The following is a 27,093-nucleotide window of genomic DNA, read 5'->3' as shown; positions in this document are numbered from 1 at the left end:
AGAGAGAGAGAGTGTGTGTGTGAGAGAGAGAGAGAGAGAAATAGAGTATACGTACATGTGTGTGTTTGTAATCTTAGATAATTCTTTTTCTTAGTTTTTGATAGTACATGACGAAATAAATCCGAGTATGGCAGTGACAGTATAACCCCACACCCCCTTGAGCAAACATGCATATTTCTAATTTCCTTTGAATTTGGAGTTATGATTCCTCTACAATTTCAACAATACTACTATGGTTCTGTCCCCATCACCTCTAATTTTCCGCCCTCCCAGACAACTCCCTAAACATTTTTTTTTTCCCTCCCTAAAACATTTTGTTTATACTTCTTTGAGTACAAGAACATTCTCTCCACATGTCCCAGACACACAAAATCAAAACCTGAGATATAATAATAAATGCTGCTCCTTCGTCTGACCAATCAAACAACATGTATCGACCACCCAGTAAGGCAGGGTCAAGGTCACGGTCAAGACCAGGCTTCCAGTTGCCAGCGTCGGCTTCGTTCCAGTGACTGCAGGTAGGCGTCGGCCTCCGGTTCTGATCTTTGCCCCTGTTGTTGAATGACCGTTTTGACGATGGCTCGCACATCGTCAGGCATTCGCTTGGCATTGCTGTGAATGGCACCATACCATGGGTCAGGTTTATAGAAGAAATCTGGATAAACTGAATAGATCTGATTAAAAAAAAAAAAAAAAAAGAAGAAAATTTGAATAAAAATACACATTGATTAATCTCATCACAAGACAATTGCACAAATATATTACTCAGGCATTCCAGACTGTTGCATAAAAATGGGAGGGGTGTTTGTCTCTCATGAGTTATTCAAGACTTACATTCAAAACTTTACACATACACACAGATTTATATAAAAAAAAGCAAACAAAAAAACATAATTTATATATATATAATATATATGTCTGTCACAGTATCAGTTATAACATACAACAACACAACAACATGATAGTGAAAAAAAAAAACACACAAAAAAAACCGCATGCACAGGTCACAACATATAGTTTTGTTATAAAATAACTTCATAAAGATAGTATCTATCATACCTAGCCACTGATGTGCATGGCTATCAATTATACATATTCACTGATGTACATGGGTATGTTCATGGCTATCATTTATACATGTTCACTGATGCATATGCCTATCAATTGTACATGTTCACTGATGCACATGCCTGTCAATTAATGATTATACATGTTCACTGATGTCCATGCCTATCAATTACACATGTTCATTGATGCATATGCCTATTAATTATACATGTTTACTGATGCACATGGCTATCAATTATACATGTTCACTGATGTACATGGCTATCAATTATGCATGTTCACTCATGCACATGCCTATCAATTATACATGTATATTCACTGATGTTCATGGCTGTCAATTATACATGTTCACTGATGCACATGCCTATCGATTACACATACATATTCACTAATGTACATGGCCATCAATTATACATGTTCATTGACATATATGGCTATCCATTATACATGAATATATTCACTGATGTACCTGGCTGTCAATTATACATGTTCACTGATGTACATGGCTGTATAGACAAGTCAAGGGTCTCACCCTGCGATGAAGAAGGAGGCCGCCTCTTCCTGAAGCAGTCTCCATATCAACTCCCCGTTTTCTAGGATACGGTCCTGGACGTAGATTTTCGCTTCCTACATCAAGAAAGAAACGAGACAGTCTAATGTGAAATCTGTATCAGTAATTTCCTGGGAAAACACACTAATGATACATGCACCCCCCCACCAACCCTCCCTCCCATACACAAAACAAACACATGTACACACATAAACACACTCTCACAGACCCACACATTCGTTCAAATGCAGACAGAAAAGTAAAACAAATTCACACAAACACAAACACACACATACACACATGCACACACACAAAAAACAACACACAAGCACACTCAAAACGAAAAAAAAACAAAAAAAAAAAAAAACAAGCATATATTAAAGGCTAATCTTACTCAAACGCACAAGTTCACTTTTGTACACAAATATATGCAAACACCAAAAACGTAACTGGTAATGGTTGTCCTTCAGAGAATAAATTGTACTGATATGCCCGCAGAAAATAAAACACCCCCCCCCCCCTCACAACCCCACCCCCCCCAAAAATTTTTTTTTTCCCAACTGCCTGTGCCTTTTGTTCTCATGTCACATGCTGACAGAGTTTTAATGTCACACGCCTTTCACAGTGACTGTTCTCACTGAAGACACACAAAATAGGGGGGAAAAAAAAACCCAACACATCCCACAAATACACAAAGTGAAGTGGCAATCACACTCACACTTAAAGAATGTACACAAACACACAGGAGATGACCACACTCACATGTATGTGACATACTCAAAGACACGCATAAAGAAAAAGGACAACCACACACGCATTTATACCGGTGCACACACACACACACACACACACACACACAAAGACACAAAGAAAGAAGACAACTGCACTCACACATTTATACAGGTGACTACACACATACACACAGTATCAGTATCAGTAGCTCAAGGAGGCATCACTGCGTTTGGTCAAATCCATATATGCTATACACCACATCTGCCAAGCAGATGCCTGACCAGCAGCGTAACCCAGCGCGCTTAGTCAGGCCTTGAGGAAAAAAAAAAGAATCATAACAATAACAGTAAATGAACATAAAATAAAAAGACAATAATGCTGATAAATAAGCAAAAAAATGTAAAACATGCAGACACACATTCACACACATCCATAACAGATATGCAACAAACATGCAGTTTCACAGATATGAAAGCACAAACAAATACACATAAACGTACACGAGCCCCAACACACACACACTACCCTGCACCCCCGCGACCCTCCCCCCCTCCTCCACGCACTCATTTCTAGGCTACGTATCGCAGCACACACACAAACAACCATTATCACCACCACCACCACCACCAGTTTTTATCCATTCTTTAACACCTTGTACCCCAAGTACTGATTTATCCATAACACCCAGTCACTTCCCTTGGACCAAGTACGGGTATTTCCATTTTGCTGGGGGCACGTGAAGTTTCGCTTTCTCAACTGGATGGGGTACAAGGTGTTGAATCATTCACTGTCTTGATCTGACCTTTCCTCTGTCAGCCACAAACCTGATCTCTTGAGAAGGCTGTGAACAAGGTCAGCATGTTCTTCTGTTCGAGGGCTTCCCACTCCCGGCGGCAATAGAAATCCCTGTCCGCGCCACGGCAGCCAAAGAACAGATAGCTCCCTGCAAACAGATACAGTTTAAATCCACACAATGATGGCCAACAGATACAGTTTCTATCCACACAACCATGGCCAAAGAAAAGACAACTCCCTGTAACTCCACACCATGACAGCCAAAGAACAGATAACTCCCTGCAAACAGATAAAGTTTCTACCCATACTACAACAGCCAAAGAACAGACAACTCCCTGCAACAGATACAGTTTCCATGCACATCACGACAGCCAAAGAACAGATAACTCCCTGCAACAGATACAGTTTCCATGCACATCACGACAGCCAAAGAACAGATAACTCCCTGCACCAGTTTCTATCATGTCACTTACACACCACACTGTTACTGCAAGTCTCTTCACCCAAACCACCACCCAAATTACAGCTTTACTCTTCTGCCACCGCAGGCCACTTTAGTCGACACGACAGTCCACCGCCATATGCGACTTCAGTTGACAATGAGGGATCACGATAAACATCAATTTTGACACACTTGTGTAAACAAAGTGAGTTTATGTTATAACCTGGCGTTTGGTTGTCTGTGTGTGTGAGTCTCTGTGTGTATATGTGTGTGTCTGTGTGTCTGTGGTAAACTTTAACATTGCCATTTTCTCTGGAAATACTTTGTCTACCAATACCAAATTTGGCTTAAACATAGTAGGAAAAAAAATCTTCACAGTCATACCAATAATAGGTTGTATGTCTCCCGATTTTAACAGTATTTCCAAATCATTTTATTTCATTGATGCTGTTTCTGGATTCCGAAAACGCTGTTACCCCTTTGCAGCTGCCCGAACGTCTTGTAGTAAGACCACGTTCTTCTTGTTCGCAATTAAAAGCAAAGAAATACAAATTCTGGACAGAGCACATACAGTATTGACATGTTTACTGCATATGAATATTCTAAAGTGGACACTGAATCAATTAGAATGAACATAAAAGAAAATTTGAATCGACTGTTTCACTAAGGTCAACCTCGTCAACACTGGTTTGTGCAGGTCTTGACAACATGTTGCAAAGCCTGACACGACGGCAACGTCTCTTTTACTGCCGAATTCAAAAGAATTAACTAGAATGAATAGAAAAGAGAAATTGAATGGATGGTGTCGTACTTTCGATGCTTGTCAAACACAGATTTCTGCAGATCTATAAATATCAGACACATATTGCAGTGTGTTTCAGGCAATGGGAACGTCTCCTTTACCTTGGACTTGAAAGAAATTCTTAAAATGCCCAAGATATACCAAAAGAGCATGATTTAAACGGCATTTTCACTTCGGTTACCATTCTCGATTGATTCTGCTAAGTGTATATGCTTAAATAATAATTTTTTAACGTCACCATTGAATGCTGTGTTGGCGCAGTGCACAAAACCACTTGTTCTTGACCTGAACATCCTGGGTTCGAATCTGCTTAGAAGTCTTTTTTTTTTTTCTTTTTTAAACGCAAATCTTTATATGATTATATTAACGAATAGAGAACACATTTCAACAAACTAATTCTTATAAGTTTTTTTTTCTTTTTCTTCTTCTTTTCAGTGTGTATGACAAGTAAGTCTTGAAGGCTTTGCCTTTCTTGTTCACATTGTAGCAGAGCTCGACAGCTGCTGCCAGCTTCTCCGCACAACAGGAAAATCGACTCACCACCCACTAACACATACATACATACATACACAAATGTTATCTATTCTCTGACCTCCAAATCCTGAAGCTGCCCTCTCATGAATGTAACTTCTGAAGGGAGCCACTCCTGTACCTGGAAGAGAGAAAAAAAGCATAAACTTACAGACACACACACACATGCCGACACACATACACACATGCAGACACATTCACTCACTCACACTGTGTGTGTGTGTGTGTGTGTGTGTGTGTGTGTGTGTGTAGATAGATAGATAAATAGATAAATAGACAGACAGATAGATTACAGATAGACAGATGGATATATATATATATATATATATATATATATATATATATATATATATATATATATACAGAGAGAGAGAGAGAGAGAGAGAGAGAGCGAGAGAGAGTGAGAGAGGTACAGATACAGATACTGATATACATATATACATACTCACACATACACACACATATACACACACAAACACATATATTATGCAGACACATTTACCACATATACACATACTCACACATACATACACATAATATACACATACACATACATACACATACTCACACACACACACATACACATGCAGACAATGAGCAATGTGAATGGAAAAACAGAAATCATGGGGCATGACAACAATAGTAATAATGATAACAACAAGAATAACAACAACAACAACAACAGTACCAATACTACTAATACTGATAATGATATATAATATGTAACACACACACAATAATAAATGTAGTCATCATATAGCTAAATCTCATGCAGAAAGCAAATAAAAAAGCTTTCACACCCAACTTTCATAATCATGTAGAACTCTAAAACAAAAGGATGAAAACAAAACAAACAAGAGAGGCAAGGCAAGAAAATAGAAAAAAGAAAAAAAAGAAAAAAGAAAAAAAGTCCTAACCAGATTCGAACCCCGCGTGTTCAGGTGAGAAGAAACTGTCTTACCCATTACACTATTGTGGCTCCTTAACTGACGTTCTAAAATTTAATATTTGAACATACATTTTTTAAAGGGCAATAAATCAATTGCAGTATTTGCAGTGAGAATGCTGTTTAAATCATATTATTCTGGTGTATCTTGGGCATTCAAAAAAATCTTTAAGGGCAATAAAAAATTCTTTTTAAGTCCACGGAAAAGGAGACATGGCTATTGCCGCAATCACACTGCAACATTTAGCCGTTTTCTCTAGATCTTGATAGATGTACAAGTTTAATTACACCAGCTGGGAATGTAGTACGACACGGTTGATTCAATTTCTCTTTTATGTTCATTCTAGTTTTATAGTTTTAAAGTTGATATGAAAATTTAGTATTTTGTTAAACTAATAACATGTAGAGCCAAGTACAAGTGCTTCTAAACGTCGTATGAAGTGAAAAGGACTTCATTTTGAGAAAAGTCAAGACTGGAAATTTTTTCGTTTCATCAATTCAAGGGTATTACCTTGCATGGTTTACAATTTTTAACTGTGAATTCCGACTGATTCTGTGGATATTTTTATGGCAGTTTGGGGCATAATCCAGTAAGTTATGAGGGGTTCACAAATCTTTCTCTGAATAAATATTTAAAGGTCTCCTCCTCCAACTTTCCATCACATGTTATCGTGTATTGTCCATTGAATATAGGATTGAACGGGCAGGTCAACAACTTGAAACAAAATGGCGTTGTTCGCGTTCGTGAAGAATATGAGCACGCGCTTTGAATGTATATAAAAATGTGTATGCAATTGATTTTTGCCCATGACCTTCAGGGCTCAGCCAATAGATCTATAAAGTCCAGTCGTCGTATTGATTTTAGTATTTTCCGAAAAAGACCACTTGGGCGAATGAACACAGTGAAAGCCCTGTACACTGAGAGTAAAACACACAAGCTTTTTATGTGTTTAGTATAATTTCAAAATGTAATGTTTAAGATGAGAAACCCTAGCATTATTTACAGATTAATTTCCCTTCTTTACTATCTGCACCAAAACGTTTGCAAAATAAATAAAACTTCCATGCTTAGCAAAAGAAGTTCCTGTTTGAACAAAAAATGATAATAATGACTGCTCTTGTTGTTGTGTCAGAATATCAGATCAAAGTGCCAAGTTTAGAGAATAAAAAAAATATAAATATAACAGTAAATGCAGTTTGCATATAATTTGGCTTCTTTTTTTAAATTTTTTTGTGCCCATCCCAGAGGTGCAATATTGTTTTAAACAAGATGACTGGAAAGAACTGAATTTTTCCTATTTTTATGCCTAATTTGGTGTCAACTGACAAAGTATTTGAAGAGAAAATGTCAATGTTAAAGTTTACCACGGACACACAGACACACACACACACAGACAACCGAACACCAGGTTAAAACATACTCACTTTTGTTTACACAAGCGAGTCAAAAACCTCCAAACAACCCCCACCCACCCCCTGCTCAACCACCCTGTAAAAAAAATAAATGACCCCAAAATACAGCACCCCTCCCCCCCCCAACAACCTTCATCCAAGCAAACCAACGAACCAACCCCAATCAAAACAAAAAGCTCCATAACGATTCAGCATCCTCCCCCACCTGCTGTCATCCCCCCTCACCCCCCTTCCTTCACACACACACACACATACACACACACACACATACTCCCAAACAGCAACACCCCCCTTCCTTCACACACACACACATACACATACTCCCAAACAACAACACACCCTCCGCCCTCCAACAGAACAACCAACCAACCAACCAACAAATCAACACTTCGCCCTGAACAACGTCTCACCTGGGCCAACCATGACCACAGGGGTCGCCGGGTCCTGGGGGAAAGCGATGGTGCCGGCCTTGACCCAGACGGGGATCCTGATGCCGAGGTCAGGGGTCAAGGACGCCAGCCAGGTGGAGCAGACGCCCTGTCGAGGGCTTTGCAGTTTGGTGCGGTACTTCACCACCGCCATCAGTATGTGGACTTCACGAGGATGGGCCTGGGTTATTTAAAAAAAAAAAAAAAAAAAAAAAAAAATCAATCAGTCTGGCTCCACAAGTGAGTGATTAATCAATTGTCATCAACAGGGGGTTTATCAAGAGATGTCCAATGTACATTAAATCAGAACAGGCACAACTGAACACCGCTGAAGTGACTCAGCAGCAAGTGCAGGGTCTCCTGTGGAGTGTGGCCTCCTGGCGACCTAACATCGATGGTTCCCTGCTGACTGCCGAAGTTGGGACTGTGACTGATGAACCCAGGTGTAGCTCTGTGTATATGGGCGACTCAGAATGAGTGGCACAGGATTACTGCCACTGAATCCCCCCCCTACCCACACGCACATGCACAAACCTACACACATACACATAGAGCTTTACCTGAGGGGAGGATGCAATGGAAAAGGCCCGAGGTTGCAACGGAGGGATGAGGTCAAACAGGTAGTCCAACGGTACACGTTTACTCGTCTGATGAAAATCCTGCATCACCTGGACACATGGAAAAGGGGTGGGGGGTGGGGGTGGGGGTGGGAGGGTAGAAGAGGTAACGGGGAGACAAATATAAGCATGCACGGGTGCAACAGCTGAGTGGTTAAAGCGCTGGACTTTCAATCTGAGGGTCCAGGGTTCGAATCTCGGTAACAGCGCCTGGAGGGTAAAGGGTGGAGATTTTTCCTAAGTCAACATACGTGCATCCCACCCCCGAAAACGGAGTATGGCTGCCTACATGGCGGGGTAAAAACAGTCATACACGTAAAAGCCCACTCGTGTACATACGAGTGAACGCAGAAGAAGAAGAAGAAGATACGTGCAGACCTCCTAGTGCCTGAATCACCTTCGTGTGTATACACACACAGAAGATCAGATACGCATGTCAAAGATCCTGTAACCCATGTCAGCATTCAGCGAGTTATGGAACAAGAACATACCCAACAAGCACACCCCTGAAAATGGAGTATGGCTGCCTACATGGCGGGGTAAATAAACAAAACGGTCATACACGTAAAATGTGACATGTCTATCTGAATGTGTACTTTGCGTGCCTGAAATCTGATCAAATGACACAGGTAGGCAGCCTGTTGTGCAAATGACCTTGAGTTTGTAAAGTGCTTCGAGATTGGTCTCCAACCAAGGATAGGCACTATCCATATCATTCATTCATTCATTCAAGATACATCCGATGAAAGCATCAATAAACCTGACACTAAGGGCGAGAGGTTGCAGTTTGTTGAACTCAACAGTATATGCAAGGCGTTTTTGTGTGTGTGTGTGTGTTTGTGTGTGTGTGTGTGTTTGTGTGAGTGTGCCGTGGAAGCTGCGATACATAGACTAGAAATGAGTGTGTGGAGGAGGGGGGTGGAGGAGGTGCAGGGTGATGTGTGGATGTGTGTGTGTGTGTTTTGTGTGTGTTGGAGCTCATGTACGTTTATGTGTGTTTGACTGTGCTTTCATATCTGTGAAACTGAGTGTTTGGTGCATGTCTGTTATGCATGTGTGGGTGTATGTGTGAGTGTGTGTCTTCATGTTTTGCATTTATTTGCTTATTTATCATCATTGTTGTCTTATTTATTTATTTATTATTATTATTATTATTTCATTATTATTTTCATTACTACTACTTTTTATTTTATTTTATTTTATTATTATTATTTTTTTTAATATCATAATTATTATTTATTTATTTATTTATTTATTTATTATTTTTTTTATTATTATTTAAAAAAAAAATTTTTTGTCTCAAGGCCTGACTAAGCGCGTTGGGTTACGCTGCTGGTCAGGCATCTGCTTGGCAGATGTGGTGTAGCGTATATGGATTTGTCCGAACGCAGTGACGCCTCCTTGAGTTACTGAAACTGAAACTGAAACTGCAAGGCACAGCGGTTGCTGTATTACCAAACTGTACTGACCACATGGTGCTTTGGATAATAAGATGCATCTTCCAGATTAACCCCTTCAGTGCCCCAAGACGGAATTTTCCTACCCCTTCTAGTGTGCAAAAAAAGTGCTCCTGGACGGAAATTAAAGTGCCAAATCATCAAAAGTGTCTCTCTCTCTCTCTCTCTCTCTATATATATATATATCTACAATCAACAACTCACCTCCAGTATTGTTCTCCGCACTCTGTTACAGTAGGAAAAGAGGTCGTCCTGCAACCGAGACGGCATAGGCCATTAGTGTGTGCGCGCGCACACACACACACACACACACACTCAATAACACACACAAACAAGCAAATGCATTCATGTACACAAACACACACAAACTCCCTTATCTTTTCATTGTTCACGTTCTCCAAAACACACACACACAAAACAACAACAACAACAACAAAACCCCACACTGCTTTTGCTAAAAAGATCTTCATTTTTAGTTTCAAATTCATGACACAATAACAACAGAACTTTTTAGCTTGAACATCATAACTCTCTCCCCACACCCCTCACCCCAAATGAAACGCCGTGCCCAATCATGGTGGAAAATATGGACACATGTCACGCTTTCACAAAGACTTCTTCTTCTTCTTCTGCGTTCGTGGGCTGCAACTCCCACGTTCACTCACATGTACATGAGTGGGCTTTTACGTGCATGACCGTTTTTACCCCGCCATGTAGGCAGCCATACTCCGCTTTCGGGGGGGTGCATGCTGGGTATGTTCTTGTTTCCATAACCCACCGAACACTGACATGGATTACAGGATCTTTAATGTGCGTATTTGATCTTCTGCATGCGTTTACACACGAAGGGGGTTCAGGCACTTGCAGGTCTGCACAGATGTTGACCTGGGAGATCGTAAAAATCTCCACCCTTTACCCACCAGGCACCGTCACCGTGATTCGAACCCGGGACCCTCAGATTGAAAGTCCAACGCTTTAACCACCCGGCTATTGCGCCCGTCGCTTTCACAAAGACAAGGCAGTTCTATTTCCAGCAGTCCAAAAGACAGCTATCAATGTCAGGTCGCCATTAAGCCACACACCAGAGGAGGCCCTGCACTGCCGCTGAGTCATTTTGGTGTTCAGTGGTCCACTATTCTCCCCTCAACCCCCACTCCGAAAACAGAGTATGGCTGCCAACAATGGCAGGGGTAAAAACGGTCAAAGCCCACTTGTGTATATGAGTGAATGTGGGAGTCGCAGCCCACGAACGAAGAGGAAGAAGAAGAAGTAATCCTCTGCTAATATCACTCTCACACATTTGAACACCATTACTGACTCTGCCGTCGTCCCAATCCTCATCACTATCATCTATTGACCACAGCAGAAATGTTGAAAACCAGTCCCTTCAGTATCCATCCAGGTCACATTTATCTTACCCCTATCAAACCCAGTGTGCAGTAAAAGATACACTACAACAGTCAAGGCAGATAAAAAAAAGTATAGGTACTCATCACTTCTGCAGAGAAGTAGATACCAGTATGCAGTAAAAGATGACCACAACAGTCAAGGCAGACAAAAAAAACCCCGTATAGGTACTCATCATTTTAGCAGAGAAGTAGATACCCATATGCCTAAACTGAAACCAATGTTCTAGACATGCAGTTCTAAACACACTGTGGTTTACACTGCTGTTTTTGTTGTTGTTGTTGTTGTTTGTTGTTGCAAATTCTGGATTGTGGCGACAGCTTCTTTTGCGAAGCTTTGGGTCAAAACATAGCAGATTTTAAAATACATATACAGAAACACACGCACATACACACACACACACACACAAAGTAACATATACGCACACACACAAACACACACATATACACACAGAGTAACACATACCCACAGACTCACAAGCACGCACGCACGCACCAGCACACACACACACACCTGTCCCTCAGGGGTACAGAACTCTTGCAGCTTCTCCCGCTCCAGTTCATCCTCAGCGAAGTGAGCCAGCATCTCGAAGAAACTGCGTCGCGGTACACTGCCGATGTCCAGGTAGCATCGCACAGCTTCCTCAATGCTGCAAGGCTGGGGAAGGCTGCTTGGCAAAGGTGTGTCTGTGACAGGCAGTTGTTGTGATAGCTAGTTAAAAGGTTGTGTGTGTGTGTGCGTGTGCGTGTGCGTGTGCGTGTGTGTGTGTGTGTAGGAGGGAGGGGCAGGGGATGGAGGCATTTGGGGGTTGGGTGGTCGTGTACTTGTGTATGTGTGTGTGTGTGTGTGGTTGTGTTGATGTGTGTGTGTATGGGTGGTTTGTGTGGTGGTGGTATATGCACGTGTGTGTTTGTGTGTTAAGTACTGTGTGTGTGTGTGTGTGTGTGTGTGTGTGTGTGCGCGTGCGCACGTGTAACTGAGTGTGGGTATGTATGTGAGTGAGTGAGTGTGTGTGTGTGTGTGTGTGTGTGTGGGGGGGTATGTGTGTGTGTGTGTGTGCCTGTGTGTGTGTGTGTGTGTGTGTGTGTGTGTGTGTGTAGGGGGGAAGGGCAGGGGATGGAGGCATTTGGGGGTTGGGTGGTCGTGTACTTGTGTATGTGTGTGTGTGTGTGTGGTTGTGTTGATGTGTGTGTGTATGGGTGGTTTGTGTGGTGGTGGTATATGCATGTGTGTGTTTGTGTGTTAAGTACTGTGTGTGTGTGTGTGTGTGTGCGCGCGCGCGCGTGTGTGACTGAGTGTGGGTATGTATGTGAGTGTGTGTGTGTGTGTGTGTGTGTGTGTGTGTGTGTGTCTTCAATTTTATTTGTTAATGTCTATCCACATTAAGTGACATTAGACATGAAAAAAAAAAAAGGGGGGAGAAAAAAAAAAAAAATGGAGGGGAAGGGAAAGGGATGAAAACAATACTATTCACAACATTAACTTAACAACAATCTAACTAAGAGAATAACTTTCCAACTTTAAAACATATAGGCGTATTAAAAAACAAACAAAAACAAAAAACAAAAAAAAAGGAGGAAGAGTAAGAAGAGAATGTAGAAGAGAGGGAGGGGGAAGAGGAGGAGTAGGAGGTAGAGGAGGACAAGAGGAGAAGGTGGAGGAGAAAGAAAAGAGAAGAAAGAGGAGGAAAAAGAAAAGGAAGAGCATGAGGATGAGAAAGAGGAGGAGAAGGAGGAGGAGTAGAGGAGGAGGAGGAGGAGGAGGAAGAGGAGGATGACAGACAACCCCAAACAAACCTGCGTCATTCTGCTGGAGGCGGAACTTCTGGGAGCCGTCCAGACCCATGTGAGTCAGAAACTGCTGAACCCGCTCCTCTGTATTCTGCGGCTGGACCATCACCACATCCCCAGGCTTGTACCTGTTGCACACCCCCCCCGAACACGGAGCACAGCTGCCTAAAAACTGCCATACATACAGTACACGCTCATACACCAATTTTCTGTTTTCATGGGGGCCAGAATGACTAAAATCAGGGGTGCAGCATGATTTCCACAAAACTCAAGAAGACAGACTGTCTAAAGAGCACAGTTATGATGGAAGTTTACTGACGAATTCATTCACCAAAGAAATGAGAGGTGAGACGCTTAAGAACTGGGAAATCTGAATTTCACTTCCGGATGTTTCTTAGTTTTTGTTTTATCTCTGGGAAGCGTGGCACAAACTAGTACTTCAGGAACTCACCATCTATCTTATTGATTTTCGTGGACAAATACATGCCGACAGCAATACTAATAGCAGGCACGTATGGACGCATAAAAGTCCATTCATAGGTACAATGTGGACAATTATGGATACTTATATTGCACCTATTCTCGATTAGAGACCAAGTTCTAGGTGCTTTACAAACACAGAGTCATTTTCACAACCTGCATTTGCCTACCTGGGTGAGAGCCAACTGACAGCTGCTATTAGGCACTCATCATTTCTTTCCACTGACATTCAATCAGGTTTCAGTCATGCACACACACACACACTAATACAGACACGCAACATTTTCCGTGTATGACCATTCTGCTTTATTCTACCCCGCCATGTAGGCAGCCATACTCCATTCTCGAGGGTGTGCATGCTAGGTATGTTCTTCTTTTCTTAACCCACCGAACACCGACATGGATTACAAGGTCTTTAACAATCACGTTTGATCTGCATGCGTATACACACAGAAGGGGTTCAGAAAAACCTCCATCCTTAACCCACCAGGTGCGACAGGGATCGAACTCAGGAAACTCAGTTGAGAATCCAGCACTCTAACCAGCTAACCACTGCACCCGACAAGGTGTGAGGGAAGATGGGAGGTAGAATTAGAATTACCTGTCACAGTTAACTTGTCATTTACCACTTATTCTCAATAAATACATTGGCAGTACAGTTAGGGAAGACAATCGAAAATGTGAAGTAAATTGGCAGTACAGTTAGGGAAGACAATCGAAAATGTGAAATACATTGGCAGTACAGTTAGGGAAGACAATCGAATGTGTTAAGTCGAAAACAACAACACTGAGCATACAAACTGGAACAATCAAATACAATTTCACTAATTTGGCAACGATCTGACAGATTTAAAAAATTTATTTTGCAATCAGGTTTCTGGAAAATTCTAAGCATGCTTAACTACACCCCAGCAGTTCATCAACTGCACGAACTGCCTGTGTTCTTTGGAAATTTTTTCTCTTCTTCTTAGGAATCAAAGTCAGACCAAAACAAAGTGATGAATATATTACCCAAAAATACACTATCGTAACTTTCCGCTAATAATATGCAAGTTTTTTCACTCAAATCTGACCTCTGTGTCCTCCTATTGGAAATGTATGTGCATGTTTGCCTTCTCTGTGTCTGAAAACTATTTTAACTGTTGATCGCTGACACATCTGCACTCGACAACACATCTGACCACTTGATCACATTTAGCACGCTCACTCACACTGTACAACTTCTTCTTCTTCTTCTGTGTTCACTCGTATGCACACAAGTGGGCTTCTACGTGTATGACTGTTTTTACCCCGCCATGTAGGCAGCCATACTCCGTTTTCGAGGGTGTGCATGCTGGGTATGTTCTTGTTTCCATAACCCACTGAACGCTGACATGGATTACAGGATCTTTAACGTGCGTATTTGATCTTCTGCTTGCATATACACACGAAGGGGGTTCAGGCACTAGCAGGTGTGCACATATGTTGACCTGGGAGATCGTAAAAATCTCCACCCTTCACCCACCAGGCGCCGTCACCGTGATTCGAACCCGGGACCCTCAGATTGACAGTCCAACGCTTTAACCACTCGGCTATTGCACCCGTCGACACTGTACAACAACTCCCATGATTCTGCTCCGATTCCATCCCATGACCTCCTGGAGTCTGAACACATCTGTTGTTCAATTCAGTATCACATTGTTCATGCTGATTCATACACCAAAGACAAAAAGGATACTGTACAACGCCAGTTTCAAACAGAAAGCGATCACCCTTGTGTAGGAAAAGGGCAACAGAAGAGCATAGTTTGAGTCAGGGATATTAGATGAAGCTATAGTCAGAACATGGATAAACAACAAAGGAAATTTTCTATCTAAAATTACGTTTAAATAACATACTTACCGTGACCCAACTAGTACAGACTCCGGCAGGGGTCTGACATTCCTGTCCTGTGCAAACTACTATCCGCCTACGCGGAGAAAACGAAAGTACTACGGCCGATAACCTCCCGGAAGTAGGTAACGTCCCCTTTGTCCCCTAAATAATAATAAACTGGAGTCCCTGATCACTCTCAAATCACAACCATCACACCACTCACTCTATGCTGGAACCGCTGACGTCCAGACGAACCAGACGCACATCCTGGAAGTGGTCAGGGGCAGTCACTCTGTCATTGGCTATCAAAGACGCCAGGAATGGTCTCCCCTGAGACGGCCTCTCGTCCCCACATGGAGCAGGAACACTTTGGGTTTCTTCCGCGTCGTTTGTGAACACTGTTCGGTAGCGGGAAGCCGGTCTGCACATTGTCATGTGTAAATTTAAATCCCAATCATATCATAGAAAAAAAATATTGAGTAGTTTTTTTCTTTGTTTTTTTGTTGTTGTTCTTATTTACTTCTTTTCTGCCGTTTGTTGTGAGCAATGAATCTGACAATGACCATGTTTATATTCACTTTCATGCCTTTTAAGTATAATCATAGCCACGGCTGCTCAAAGAAATGAAACACTGAGATTGATTACTCTCATTTATATGCAACTGGGAAACATTCATTTCAACGTAATTGCATTTATGTAACGTTCATCAGCTGTCAAACTAAACTAAACAATTAGTAATTCATCACATGCTTGAGCATGATATAAATAGGTTGTTTTGCTCTGTTGTTTATATGTGCATATAAAATGTTTTCTGAATAAAGATTTGTTTAAACCAACAGTGACAGAGATATATATATTTGGAGAGAGAGAGAGAGAGAGAGAGAGAGAGAGAGAGAGAGAGAGAGAGAGAGTCTTGTTTATGTGTACATGCTTAATGTTTTCTGAATAAAGATTTGTTTAAATCAACTATGACAGAGATAGACAGAGACAGCAAGAGGAGAGAGAGACAGAGAGAGACACAGAGAGAGAGAGAGAGAGAGAGAGAGAGAGAGAGAGAGAGTCAGAGACAGAAACAGAGAGATAGACAGACTGAGAGAAAGGATGAAAAAACATCAGTTATAGAGGCAAATGGAAATTTGCTAAAGCAGCATCAACTTCTGTCTTGAGAGAAACTGCTTTAGAACTGCAAATGGACGTGGAGAAAAATGATGCCACTCTTGATCTTCATTGTCTACTTTTTTTGTCTGATCACAAAAAAAGGATAAAAAGAAATGTAACACACACACAGACACACGCACCCACACAAAACACACACACACACACACACACACAAAACCAGAACTCCCTCACTCAAAGCACAGTAGCTTTAAGCTATTGATTGTAGCCCTTCTTCCGGAAACACATTTCCTCAACTGTTCTTAGTGACTGTGAAATACTTATGTCCTGTAGCTCTGCCTATCTCTTTGGTTTCATTTTTGGGAGCTGAAAGAGAAGGTCTTCCATGTGTATGCAGATATATGTAAGCACACACACATGTGCGTGCGTGCGTGCATGTGTGTGAGTGCATGAGTGCGTGCGTGTGTGTGTGTGTGTGTGTGTGTGTGTGTGTGTGTGTGTGTGTGTTTGTGTGTGTGCATGAGTGCGCGTGTGCGTGTGTGTGTGTGTGTGTGTGTGTGTGTGTGCAAGCCTGCAGTCAACTTTTTCAGTCAATGTATACCTAGTTCAAGTGAAATTTCAAAGGTCTTTAGTTTCAGAAGATGGGAATGAGTAAGATCAACCACAATATGATATTTTTTTTAATGACAAGCAAAGCTGTGCTAAAACAAGTGTGACTAAATGTTACTTGCAAGTTCAGTTGAGTTCAGTTGCTCAAGGAAGCATCACTGCATTCGGACACTTCCACATACACTACATTATAAACTGCTAAGCAGATGCCTGACCAGTAGCGTAACCCAGCACATTTCGTCAGACCTTGAGGTAAAATCAAATCAAATCAAATAAGATACATAAATAAACAAACAAACAAACAAACACTTGATTAAATAAATATCAATAGAAAGAATAAAAAATAAAAAAAAAAAAGAAAAGAGAAAAAAGAAAAAAAATTGCAAGGATTCACTTCACTTCAGGGTTTCAATAATGATCATGGAAGAAATAATATAACAAATAGTAGAAGATGTAGTAGCAGTAGCAGTAGTAGTAGTAGTAGTGGTGGTGGTAGTAGTAGTACTAGTAGTTGTAGCTGTAGTAGTAGTAGTAGTAGTGGTAGTAGTAGTAGTAGTAGTAGTTGTCGTCATCATCATGACGTCCATTTTAGCAAATTGATCGCTTCTCTCTACCTGACATCAGCACTGATGACGGTGTGACCTGCGGGTAAGGGAGACAACTGCAGAAAATGCTCCCACAGTTCTGTTGACCAGGGGTCAATGACAGCATCCTGCCTGAACAAAGCAAAAAATAAAAAGAAGTGAAACCGAAAGAGAAATCGAACACACACACACACACACACATGTCCTGATCTATGGTGCTTCCTGTGTTAGGTGAACTGGGCAGATTCCCAATAAGTTTAAAGATAATGTGCCAAATTATTACCTATTGGATTCACATTATTCAATTACCAGAAACTTCCCTCATCAACAAAATATATAAGTCCATGTACCAACAAGAAAATACAACTTCCCCATGGTTGATTTTTGTTAAAAAGATACTCGAAATTATAGGCCTTGATCACATTTGGAAAAATCAATTCACATTCAGCGTACATAGACTGAAATACGTCGTGTATAAAAAATTAGAAAATGAATATATCAAATACTGGAAAGATAAAAGAGAAAAAACATTAAAGCTAAAATTTTACAATACGATTGTAGCAGAGTACAAAACTGAAACCTATCTTTTAAATATATCAGATACAAAACACAGACAAGCTTTAACAAAACTCAGAATAAGCGCGCATGACCTAAAGATTGAGAAAGGTAGATATTTAAATATTCCACAAGAAGACAGATTGTGCAACAAGTGTAACATCCTGGAAGACAAAATCCATCTTCTTGATCATTGTATTAAATATAAAACCTTAAGGCAACAATTTTTAAAGGATATTCAAAATTCGAATAACACAGGACATATTCCCAGTCAGGTGATGCTAACAGATGATGAATATATACAAACAAGATTGGGAAAATTTGTTTATGAATGCTGCTGCAATTTACTGCATTAACTGACTGATTAATTGTGTGTTTTTCATTCGTTCATTCATTTACTATTGCACTTGTGTCTTATAAACAATACGGTTTCATGACAATAAAATATATTCTATTCTATTCTATTCACACACACATTCTCATACACATGAACATGTGTACACACACACACACACACACATACGTACACGCACATAGTCAAGCATACCACATGCACAGAAGTGTATATATATATATCTATCTGTATACTTCTTGGACGGATATGCCACAGTGAAACCCACTGCCGAGAGAACAAGTGAGTTTTGAGGCCCGGCGAGGGAGTCAGAGTGTCAGATGCACACCACAGGAAAGAAAGCCTTACCCCAGGTCGTGCTGCTCATCAGACAGTCCAGCTTTCATCACCGCACGTCCTCCCAGCTGTTCCAGTCGCTTGTGAAGCTTTTTCGCTACAAAGTTAAACCTGCAGGAACAAAACAACTACAACAACAAAAAACAAAAAGCCCGTTAACTCACCATCTCTGGGGCCCTACTGCTTACAACTGTTTCTGGCAAAGGAGCCTGATCGGGGCCTTAGATAGTTTTGAATTTTTGGAGTGGCACCTAATTTGCATAACAACACTATCAGCTAAGAATATCTTAACTAACCTTTCCACTCTCCACTGCCATGAATAAATGCAGTGTGTGTTGCTGTGCTCATGAGCAGGAGGGTTAGTTATTTTTGCGGTGACCGGTTCACGTGAACAGTGCGTGTCAACAATGGCTTCTGACCCAGTTTTGTCTCGGTCACAAGGCAGACAACAGAATTAGACAAAAGGGCCCTATCGTGGCTATATTACGCTCTGAATTTAATCTGTTTCAAACTCTTTGTGCTTTTCTGAATTCGTTGACAAGTCATGAGCGTGTGCAAATTTTGAGCAAAAAGTATGGATATTTTCATCTCAATGTATGATATCATAAGAAGGGAGGAAGTTTTATACTCGTTATGTTAATGGTCAGTTTGGAAGTTTTCAGTTCATAAATTATAACATTTGTTTTTGATGATTTTATTTCTTACCCATACAAATAGGTTGTCTGTGGGGAAAGTCAGGGGAGCTAAATGGCAGTACTAAGTTAAGAAAAGGAAAATAGGAGTGGCCATAAAAATATAAAGCGGCCATAAAAATATAAAGCATTAAAACACTGAGTGTAAATGTCTTAAATGTACCTGAAGTTACTGGCTATTATACTGCTACCTGAAGGACATAATCTTGCCCATGACAGTATTAGAAAAAAAAAAAAAAGAATCCGAGTTAAAAGTGATAAAATTCTTAAAGAAATTCAATCATGAATGTCTTCAAATATACTTGAAGTTATCGGCTACAACACTGCAACCTGCAGGAAAAAAAATCTTCAGGCATTCAAAAAACAACAACAAAAAAACCCAAAACAAAACAAAAAAAATCTGAGCTTACTGGCTACAAAACCAAACCAAACCAAAAATTGTGTCATTGTTTTCAATAATACCTAAAGTTCTGAACAACAATGCATGTCACATACATGTCACTTTCTTCCCACCGGGTATTTCTACCAACAGTTGCCAGTATCATTTCTCTTTGGTGTGGCAGACAACATGTTTTGATACTTCTTTTGCGTTCATGGGTTGTTCCCTCCATGTGCATATTATTGATCTATGAGTGGGTTTCTATGCGCGTGACATCTTGAAAACCACATTCTGTTTTGAGGAGAGTGCATGTTATATATGTTCATGTTTCCATAAATGACCAAACGCAGGGATGGATCGCAGGATGTTCTATCTTTTGGAAATGAAGGTGGTGAAGGCACAAGCAGCCCTGCACAATTGTTCTCCTGGCATATGAGAAAAAAATCAGTCTCCGCCCCTGACCAAGTAACTGCATGGGGTTTGAACTATACTCTAACCATTCAGCTTCACCACCTGTCAGGTTTTTTTTTTTCATATAAAAGTAACACAAGTAATCTGATTCAATTTAGAAAACATTGATGCACCCAGTGATCCCTGTCTTCATTGAATATTTTGAAAGATACTGCATCAGTGGCATATGTTTAAAAAGATTACAACAGAATTTTACGGACACGGGGGCTGTAAATTTACATCCCCTCTTGGGCTCTGCAAACGAAGGCAGGGCCCAATCCTCTCTTTCCGCCCTTTTAACTCACTCCGGACGAATAGTTTTCTCCCTTGCAGCCAATCCATTTGTTAGGGTTTGGAAAAAAATCACAAGAAATACAAAAAAACAAAGTAACTGAATGAAACTCCATGAACTTGACCCACTGACCCCTCTTCTCACGTCATGTATACGTCTACCCCCCCTCCCTGTCTTCATAGCCATCAGAAACTGAATCACTGTCAGTACCTTCTTGCTGGTAGCTTTCTTCACTGCAGATGCTTTATTCAATGTCTTCATCCTCCTCCTCGATGTCGAAACTTTCAGTCTGAAGCATTTCAATCACTTCAGCAGCAGTAAAAAGCCACTTTCGTGATCAAGTTTGCTCCAAAAATTTCTGCTTGTATTGCCTGCGATGCCATTTTCAATACGTATGCAGATTAGCTTGCCATGTGGGGTACCAAGGTTGATGGCTGGCCAGTGAGTGTATAGTTACGGAACCTCACGAAGAAACTTTCCATCGACCCTTGACATGTTCACAATAGCCAGTGTAGCTGCGATTTTTATGCTACCCCATGAGGAAAACGTGGAAAAAATTTTAATTGTCGAAACCGGTATAGCATTCCATCATCTGGAACGCTACCTTACTGCCTATAGCGTTCCATCGTCCGGAGTGGGTTAACGTTCCCCAACCAAAGTCAGGTACCCATTCACACCTGGGTGGAGGGAGGAAAACTGGAAGTAAAGTGTGTTCCCTAAGGGCACAACACCATGCTGAACCCTGATCACTAGTGAACACTGGATCAGAAGACCAACGCCTTTCCAATTCTGCCACAGCACCTCACTGTGGAGTGATGGCCTAGAGGTAACGTGTCCGCCTAGGAAACGAGAGAATCTGAGCGTGCTGGTTCGAATCACGGCTGAACCGCAGATATTTTCTCCCCCTCCACTAGACCTTGAGTGGTGGTCTGGACGCTAGTCATTCGGATGAGACGATAAACTGAGGTCACGTGTGCAGCATGCACTTAGCGCACGTAAAAGAACCCAAGGCAACAAAAGGGTTGTTCCTGGCAAAACTCTGTAGAAAAATCCACTCCGATAGGAAAAACAAATAAAACTACACGCAGGAAAAAATACAAAAAAAATGGGTGGCGCTGTAGTGTAGCGACGCACTCTCCCTGGGGAGAGCAGCCCGAATTTCACACAGAGAAATCTGGTGTGATAAAAAGAAGAAAAAAGAAGAAGCACACTATCGCACACACCCTACACTGAACCTTATGCATTATGCAGCATGTTTTCGTACCAAGCCCCCTTTCTTTGGAATCAACTTCCTCAGCCTCTCATCTTCCCTGCAATCTTTCAAATCCAGTCTAAAGACCCACCTTCTCCCCTCCTGAATAATTCTCACCAGCTCATCCCTTTCCAGTATGAACTGAAATGACTATTAGTGAGTGAGTGAGTTTTCATAGTTTCAGAATTTGTTGGTTGTTTTTCTGATTGTGTACTATTTATGATTGTGTGTTATGACTTGTGTGTGTGTGTGTGTGTGCACATGTGCTTGTGTGTGTTGTGGGTGTATGTGTGTGGGGGTGGGTGGGTAGGGGCGATAAATGATTTTTAATAATGTTTGGGATCTTGTGTTCAATTTTTCCTTTTTGATACTTACGAATGTGTTCTATTTGTAAACACCTAGGGCTTATTTCCAAGATTAGGCGTAAATGCTCATGATAGCAATTATCATGATAATAAAACCCTGATTTATGCACACACACACAGAGAAACAGAAACATATCGCACGTACACCACAAAGAAATATCATAGCATCTCTCTTCCTCTTTCTCCTGCTGATCTACCCAACAACCCACTTTTGATATGACGAATCACCAAGGCCTAGGACTGCATAGCGTAGACTGCACAGTGAGTCAGCAGGAAGGTTCTTCCTCATCAGAAAGCGCCAGAACATCTGTCACAAACATGTACGTAATTTGAGCACATAACATTGTGCACTTAAATGAAAACAAAGATGGAAACTACGGGAAAGGTGACATGAACAACCGCTAAGGACAAAGAAGAGAATGAGGCATAGCTCAAAGAACATCTGAGGGGCACAGAAAGAATGAGCAAAACACAGGTAGACAGACAGAGAGAGGGGGAGACAGACAGACTGATAGACAGAGACAGAGAGAATGTAATGATCAAAGCAACAGAAGGAAGTGGCCACACACACACAGAGACAGGCAAAGACACACAAAGGGCAAGACTGAGACAGAGCAGGGTTGGTCTATAGCTTCAAAGAGTGAGAAAGAGAGCCTGACACAGACAGACAGACAGACAGACAAACAGACAGACAGAAAAAAAAACCCAAAAACCAAAAAACCCCACCCCCCCAAAAAAAACCAACAGACAGAGATAGAAAGAGAGAGAAAGAGAGAGAGAGAAAGAGAGAGACAGACAGAGAGAGCTAGCGAGAAAGAAACACATGGAATGCAGTCAAAGTCATGGCAGAGACAAACTAAAAAAAAAAAAAAAGAAGAGAAATATATATGGGAGTGAGGGAGAACTAGAGACCAAGCAGTCCAGTCAAAATGACAAACACAGAAAAACACAACTCAGACAGACGGACGAACAGACAGACGGATGGAAGGACAGACAAACAGAAGATTTAATGCACGCATGACAATCAGTCTCCAACCTTCATGTTGTCAGGAGGGTCCCCCTGTCCTGTGGTAGCACACACGAAGATCGCCAAGCGCTCCGTGATCAGCTCTCTCTACAAAAAAAAAAGAAAAAAAAAAAAAAAAAAGGATATAGGTCCTATAGCCTTTTATAGTCATTGGGACAGTGATTTCACATCTGCTATGTCTAGGGTTTGGCATAGGAAGGCGGGGCCCAATCCTCTCCTTCTGCTGTTTCAACTGTCCACAACCAACGTCATGCACCCATCCACTTAAGCAGACAGGGCCCAGAAATCTTCCACACTTTTAGCCTTCCCTAGCCAAAGTCAAGTACCCTTTCGCACCTGAGTGGAGTTTGGAAAATCAGAGTAAACTGCCTCTCTTAAGGACATACCACCATGCTTCCTTCTTCTTCTTTCCTTCTGCATTCACTTGTATGCACACGAGTGGGCTTTTACGTGTATGACCGTTTTTACCCTGCCATGTAGGCAGCCATACTCCGTTTTCGGGGGTGTGTATGCTGGGTATGTTCTTGTTTCCATAACCCACCGAACGCTGACATGGATTACTGGATCTTTAACGTGCGTATTTGATCTTCTGCTTGCATATACACACGAAGGGGGTTCAGGCACTAGCAGGTGTGCACATACGTTGACCTGGGAGATCGTAAAAATCTCCACCCTTTACCCACCAGGCGCCGTCACCGTGATTCGAACCCGGGACCCTCAGATTGACAGTCCAACGCTTTAACCACTCGGCTATTGCGCCCGTCATACCACCATGCTGAAATGGGACCTTGATCCCTGACAACGATGAACACTGGATCAGAAGTACAAGGCCTTACCAATTCTGCCATGGTGCCTCCAATAAACTGGGGCAACACCACTATATGCAATCATGCATGATAAGCCACAAACACATCAGTACAAAGTGCTGGTGTTATCATTGTTGGGAGCCTACAGTTCTTGTGTGTTAGTTATCTTTGCTGTTGCAGAATCTTGTCGTAAGTATTATTTTTGTTGAGGGCAATATGAGGGCGATACATTTAATCTCATCTTCCACATTTAATTTTTAACTGCTGACAGTTCAGCCTCTATCTTGTTGTTCAACACTTTAAACTGAAACAAGGCATTTCTGAGGAAATCTGAATGAAGAGAAAAAAGAAAAAAGAAAAACATGGAACAAAAAACTAGTACAACAGCTCTTCCTCTTCTAATAATGACAAAGGCAAACAAATCCAAGCCATTGGTGCTTAGCACTTATCATCAGCTTGCATGCAAGTAAACTGGAGGAACAGAGAAACACACAGACACCTTCCCTGAAGCATTTTCAGTGCTTGTTTCAGCTGATCAGAAATAAGAAGAAACAAAGTCTCTTGAAGATTCTGTTGCACTCTTTCTCACAGCTGCAAATCTAATTTCTTAGGCTTTTCAACCAAAGCAAATAACAAAAAAAAAAACCCCCTGAAGTTAAAGATAATACAAAAATAACAATGGAAAACCCCCCCAACAAAATCAGGTTTTTGATGGATACAGACACACAGGCATATATCTGTGCGGCATGTTTGGGTGAAGAGAATATCTCCTGTCAACAAACAACACTGACAATAAAAAAAACCCTACCACTGGATAATCATCCAGTGCCGACACTTTGACAGAGAACCATCGTCGTTTGGCCTCTCTCCCCAGTCTTTCTGCTGTATCCTGAGCCGTTCCTGTCTGGCTGCCATACAGAATCAGCAGACGTCTGGTTCCATCCATTCCTGTTTGTCACTTTCAAATCTGTTTCCTTCTGCACACATTTTCAAAGACATACATTTAATACATGTTTTATAAAGAATAACAAGGCATCATAGATGCACAACACATGCATGATAAATTCATTGTATCCCTTCTCTCTTTTCTAAAGTGTATGTGTGTGTGTGTGTGTGTGTGTGTGTGCGCGCGTGTGTGTGTGTGTGTGTGTGTGCATGCATGCTTGTGCATGTGTTGTGTGTGAGTGTGCGTATGTGTGTGAACATACACGTGTGCGTATACATGTGTCCATGTGCATGCATGTTCATGCATCACTTGTGTACATTTGCATCCATGCCACCATTTCCCCCTAACTCACATTTCTGCACTATATGCCTCTGCTTAGGTTCTGTTAAGGCATGTTCTGCCACACAACTGCAATATTGGCACGGGTGAGACTGGTGGGGGCTGTTGAAGTGTTGACCGATAGGGGTCCTTGTACTAGCCTTACTGATACCTACCGAAAAACACACAGAATCACACATAATTGCCTGCTTTGTCACACTCCACCCAGCGGGCCTCAACACAAAGAGTGACCAGTGGCATCACCAGCCCTCCCACTCCCCTTTCTAACCACTAATTACTCTCCCTTTCCTTTTCTTTCCTCACTCCTCTAACAACACCCCCTCCCCACCCACCAACCCCACTCCTCCATTTTACTCCCCAACCCACTCCATTTATTCCCCAACCCAGACCTTCTTTCCCATTCTAGACTTCCCTTAAGCTTTGCTTTCACCTCCAATGTCACTTCCAGCTAACACAGACCCTGAAAACAGACCTATGTTCTGAAACACTGGACACCTCTTATGAAAAGTGAGTCTTATTTTACAACCAACAGGTTTTTTTTTTATATAAACTTTCTCTATAAATTTGTAGTTTTTATAGAGTCATTTTACATTTTATCACCATAACTAACCTGTATTTCACCGACAGGTAAGAAACTAACTGTCTTCCGACAAGTTCTGTTTTAAATTTGCTTTTCGATGCACAGCCCATACTCACTGCTCTGTCTCACAATGAAGACTGTCTTATACTGGAAGACTACCAGAGCTGGACATCTCTATACTGTCACAGAATTCATGTGGTGTTTGCAATGGATGGTGCATTTCCTTGGCCACCACAGAATGAGTCTTTCACTGTGGCCACTGCACCCCTTTTGAAGTATGCAAAATTTAAACAAATCAGGGAAAAGACAGGACTGCAAAGATAGCCTGCCATTGCCACACCGGTGTCTGTCAATCAACGCCATTGTTACTCTTCATTCTGTATGCATACACACCTGTGTGTGTATGTGTAGTGTAGGTATGTGTATATATGGATAGATGTCTGCATCTGTATATATGTGTACATATTATGTGATGGGCCTTGTGTGTAACAGTATTATACACAAGAAGGATGATGTTCACAATTTATTTTCACAATCAAAATAATAAAAGTAAAGGTGCCATGCATTCATTCATTTACATCATACTTTTCCAGCACAGGGATTGGCAGATAAGTAGAGAGACAGGGAAGGGGCAGGGAAGGAAAGGAGAGACAGAGCTCTAAACAAATATGTATATATATATATATATAGAGAGAGAGAGAGAGAGAGAGAGAGAGACACACACACACACACACACACAGACAGAGAGAGATGAACAAGAGGCAGGGAAAGATTTACGAAATATTAAACTTTTTACGCCCTCACTGACGAAAGAAACCAAAATCTGATCTGAATCTCAGCTCAGTGTCACACCACACCATATGAGGTCAATAGGCAAATCGCGGTGTCATCGGCCTTCCCATTCGTCGTAGCAGACGTACGTTCGTTATTCCAAAATGCGGTAAACAGACAGTCGGCCAGTATCGCAATACACGCTGCTTTCGAATTTTGGTGAAAAAAAAAGACGAGAATTTGCTGCACATTTTGAACAAAATGCACAAGCATATCTACAAAATATCAAAAGAACTTACTCTATAGGTATTTACTCTTCAGATTTGCGAT

At 41.4% G+C, this 27,093-nt stretch overlaps 1 protein-coding gene across 5 annotated transcripts; it reads right to left on the bottom strand.

Annotated features, from left to right (window-relative positions):
* Positions 1-27,093, bottom strand: LOC143289527 (NADPH-dependent diflavin oxidoreductase 1-like). 5 transcript variants are annotated; one of them, XM_076598530.1, is made up of 16 exons: positions 27,063-27,093; positions 24,936-25,104; positions 23,331-23,408; positions 22,504-22,601; positions 18,877-18,975; positions 17,652-17,753; positions 15,536-15,733; positions 12,985-13,106; positions 11,702-11,874; positions 9,986-10,033; positions 8,268-8,375; positions 7,690-7,888; positions 4,982-5,041; positions 3,175-3,293; positions 1,601-1,695; positions 1-612 (listed from the first exon to the last, which is right to left on the bottom strand). In XM_076598530.1, the coding sequence occupies exons 2-16, from the start codon at positions 25,071-25,073 to the stop codon at positions 468-470; spliced, it is 1,782 nt and encodes a 593-aa protein (XP_076454645.1). In that variant the 5' UTR covers positions 25,074-25,104; positions 27,063-27,093; the 3' UTR covers positions 1-467. The 5 variants fall into 5 exon arrangements, with proteins under 5 accessions (XP_076454645.1, XP_076454641.1, XP_076454642.1 ...); XM_076598526.1 differs by lacking the exon at positions 27,063-27,093 and adding an exon at positions 26,797-26,932; XM_076598527.1 differs by lacking the exon at positions 27,063-27,093 and adding an exon at positions 26,850-26,913.

The sequence above is a fragment of the Babylonia areolata genome, chromosome 14 (assembly GCF_041734735.1).
Source record: "Babylonia areolata isolate BAREFJ2019XMU chromosome 14, ASM4173473v1, whole genome shotgun sequence".
Classification (NCBI taxonomy): Eukaryota; Metazoa; Mollusca; class Gastropoda; order Neogastropoda; family Buccinidae; genus Babylonia; species Babylonia areolata.
This window is presented reverse-complemented; position numbering and strand designations above follow the sequence as displayed.

Bases quoted from the DNA above. Each gene is read 5' to 3' on its own strand.
- LOC143289527 (XM_076598530.1), bottom strand. From the start codon at position 25,073: ATGGATGGAACCAGACGTCTGCTGATTCTGTATGGCAGCCAGACAGGA. The intron at 23,409-24,935 runs GTAGGGTTTTTT...TTTTTTTTGTAG, and splicing joins CACTGGATGATTATCCAGTG to AGAGAGCTGATCACGGAGCG. The intron at 22,602-23,330 runs GTTGGAGACTGA...TGTTTGTGACAG, and splicing joins ACCCTCCTGACAACATGAAG to ATGTTCTGGCGCTTTCTGAT.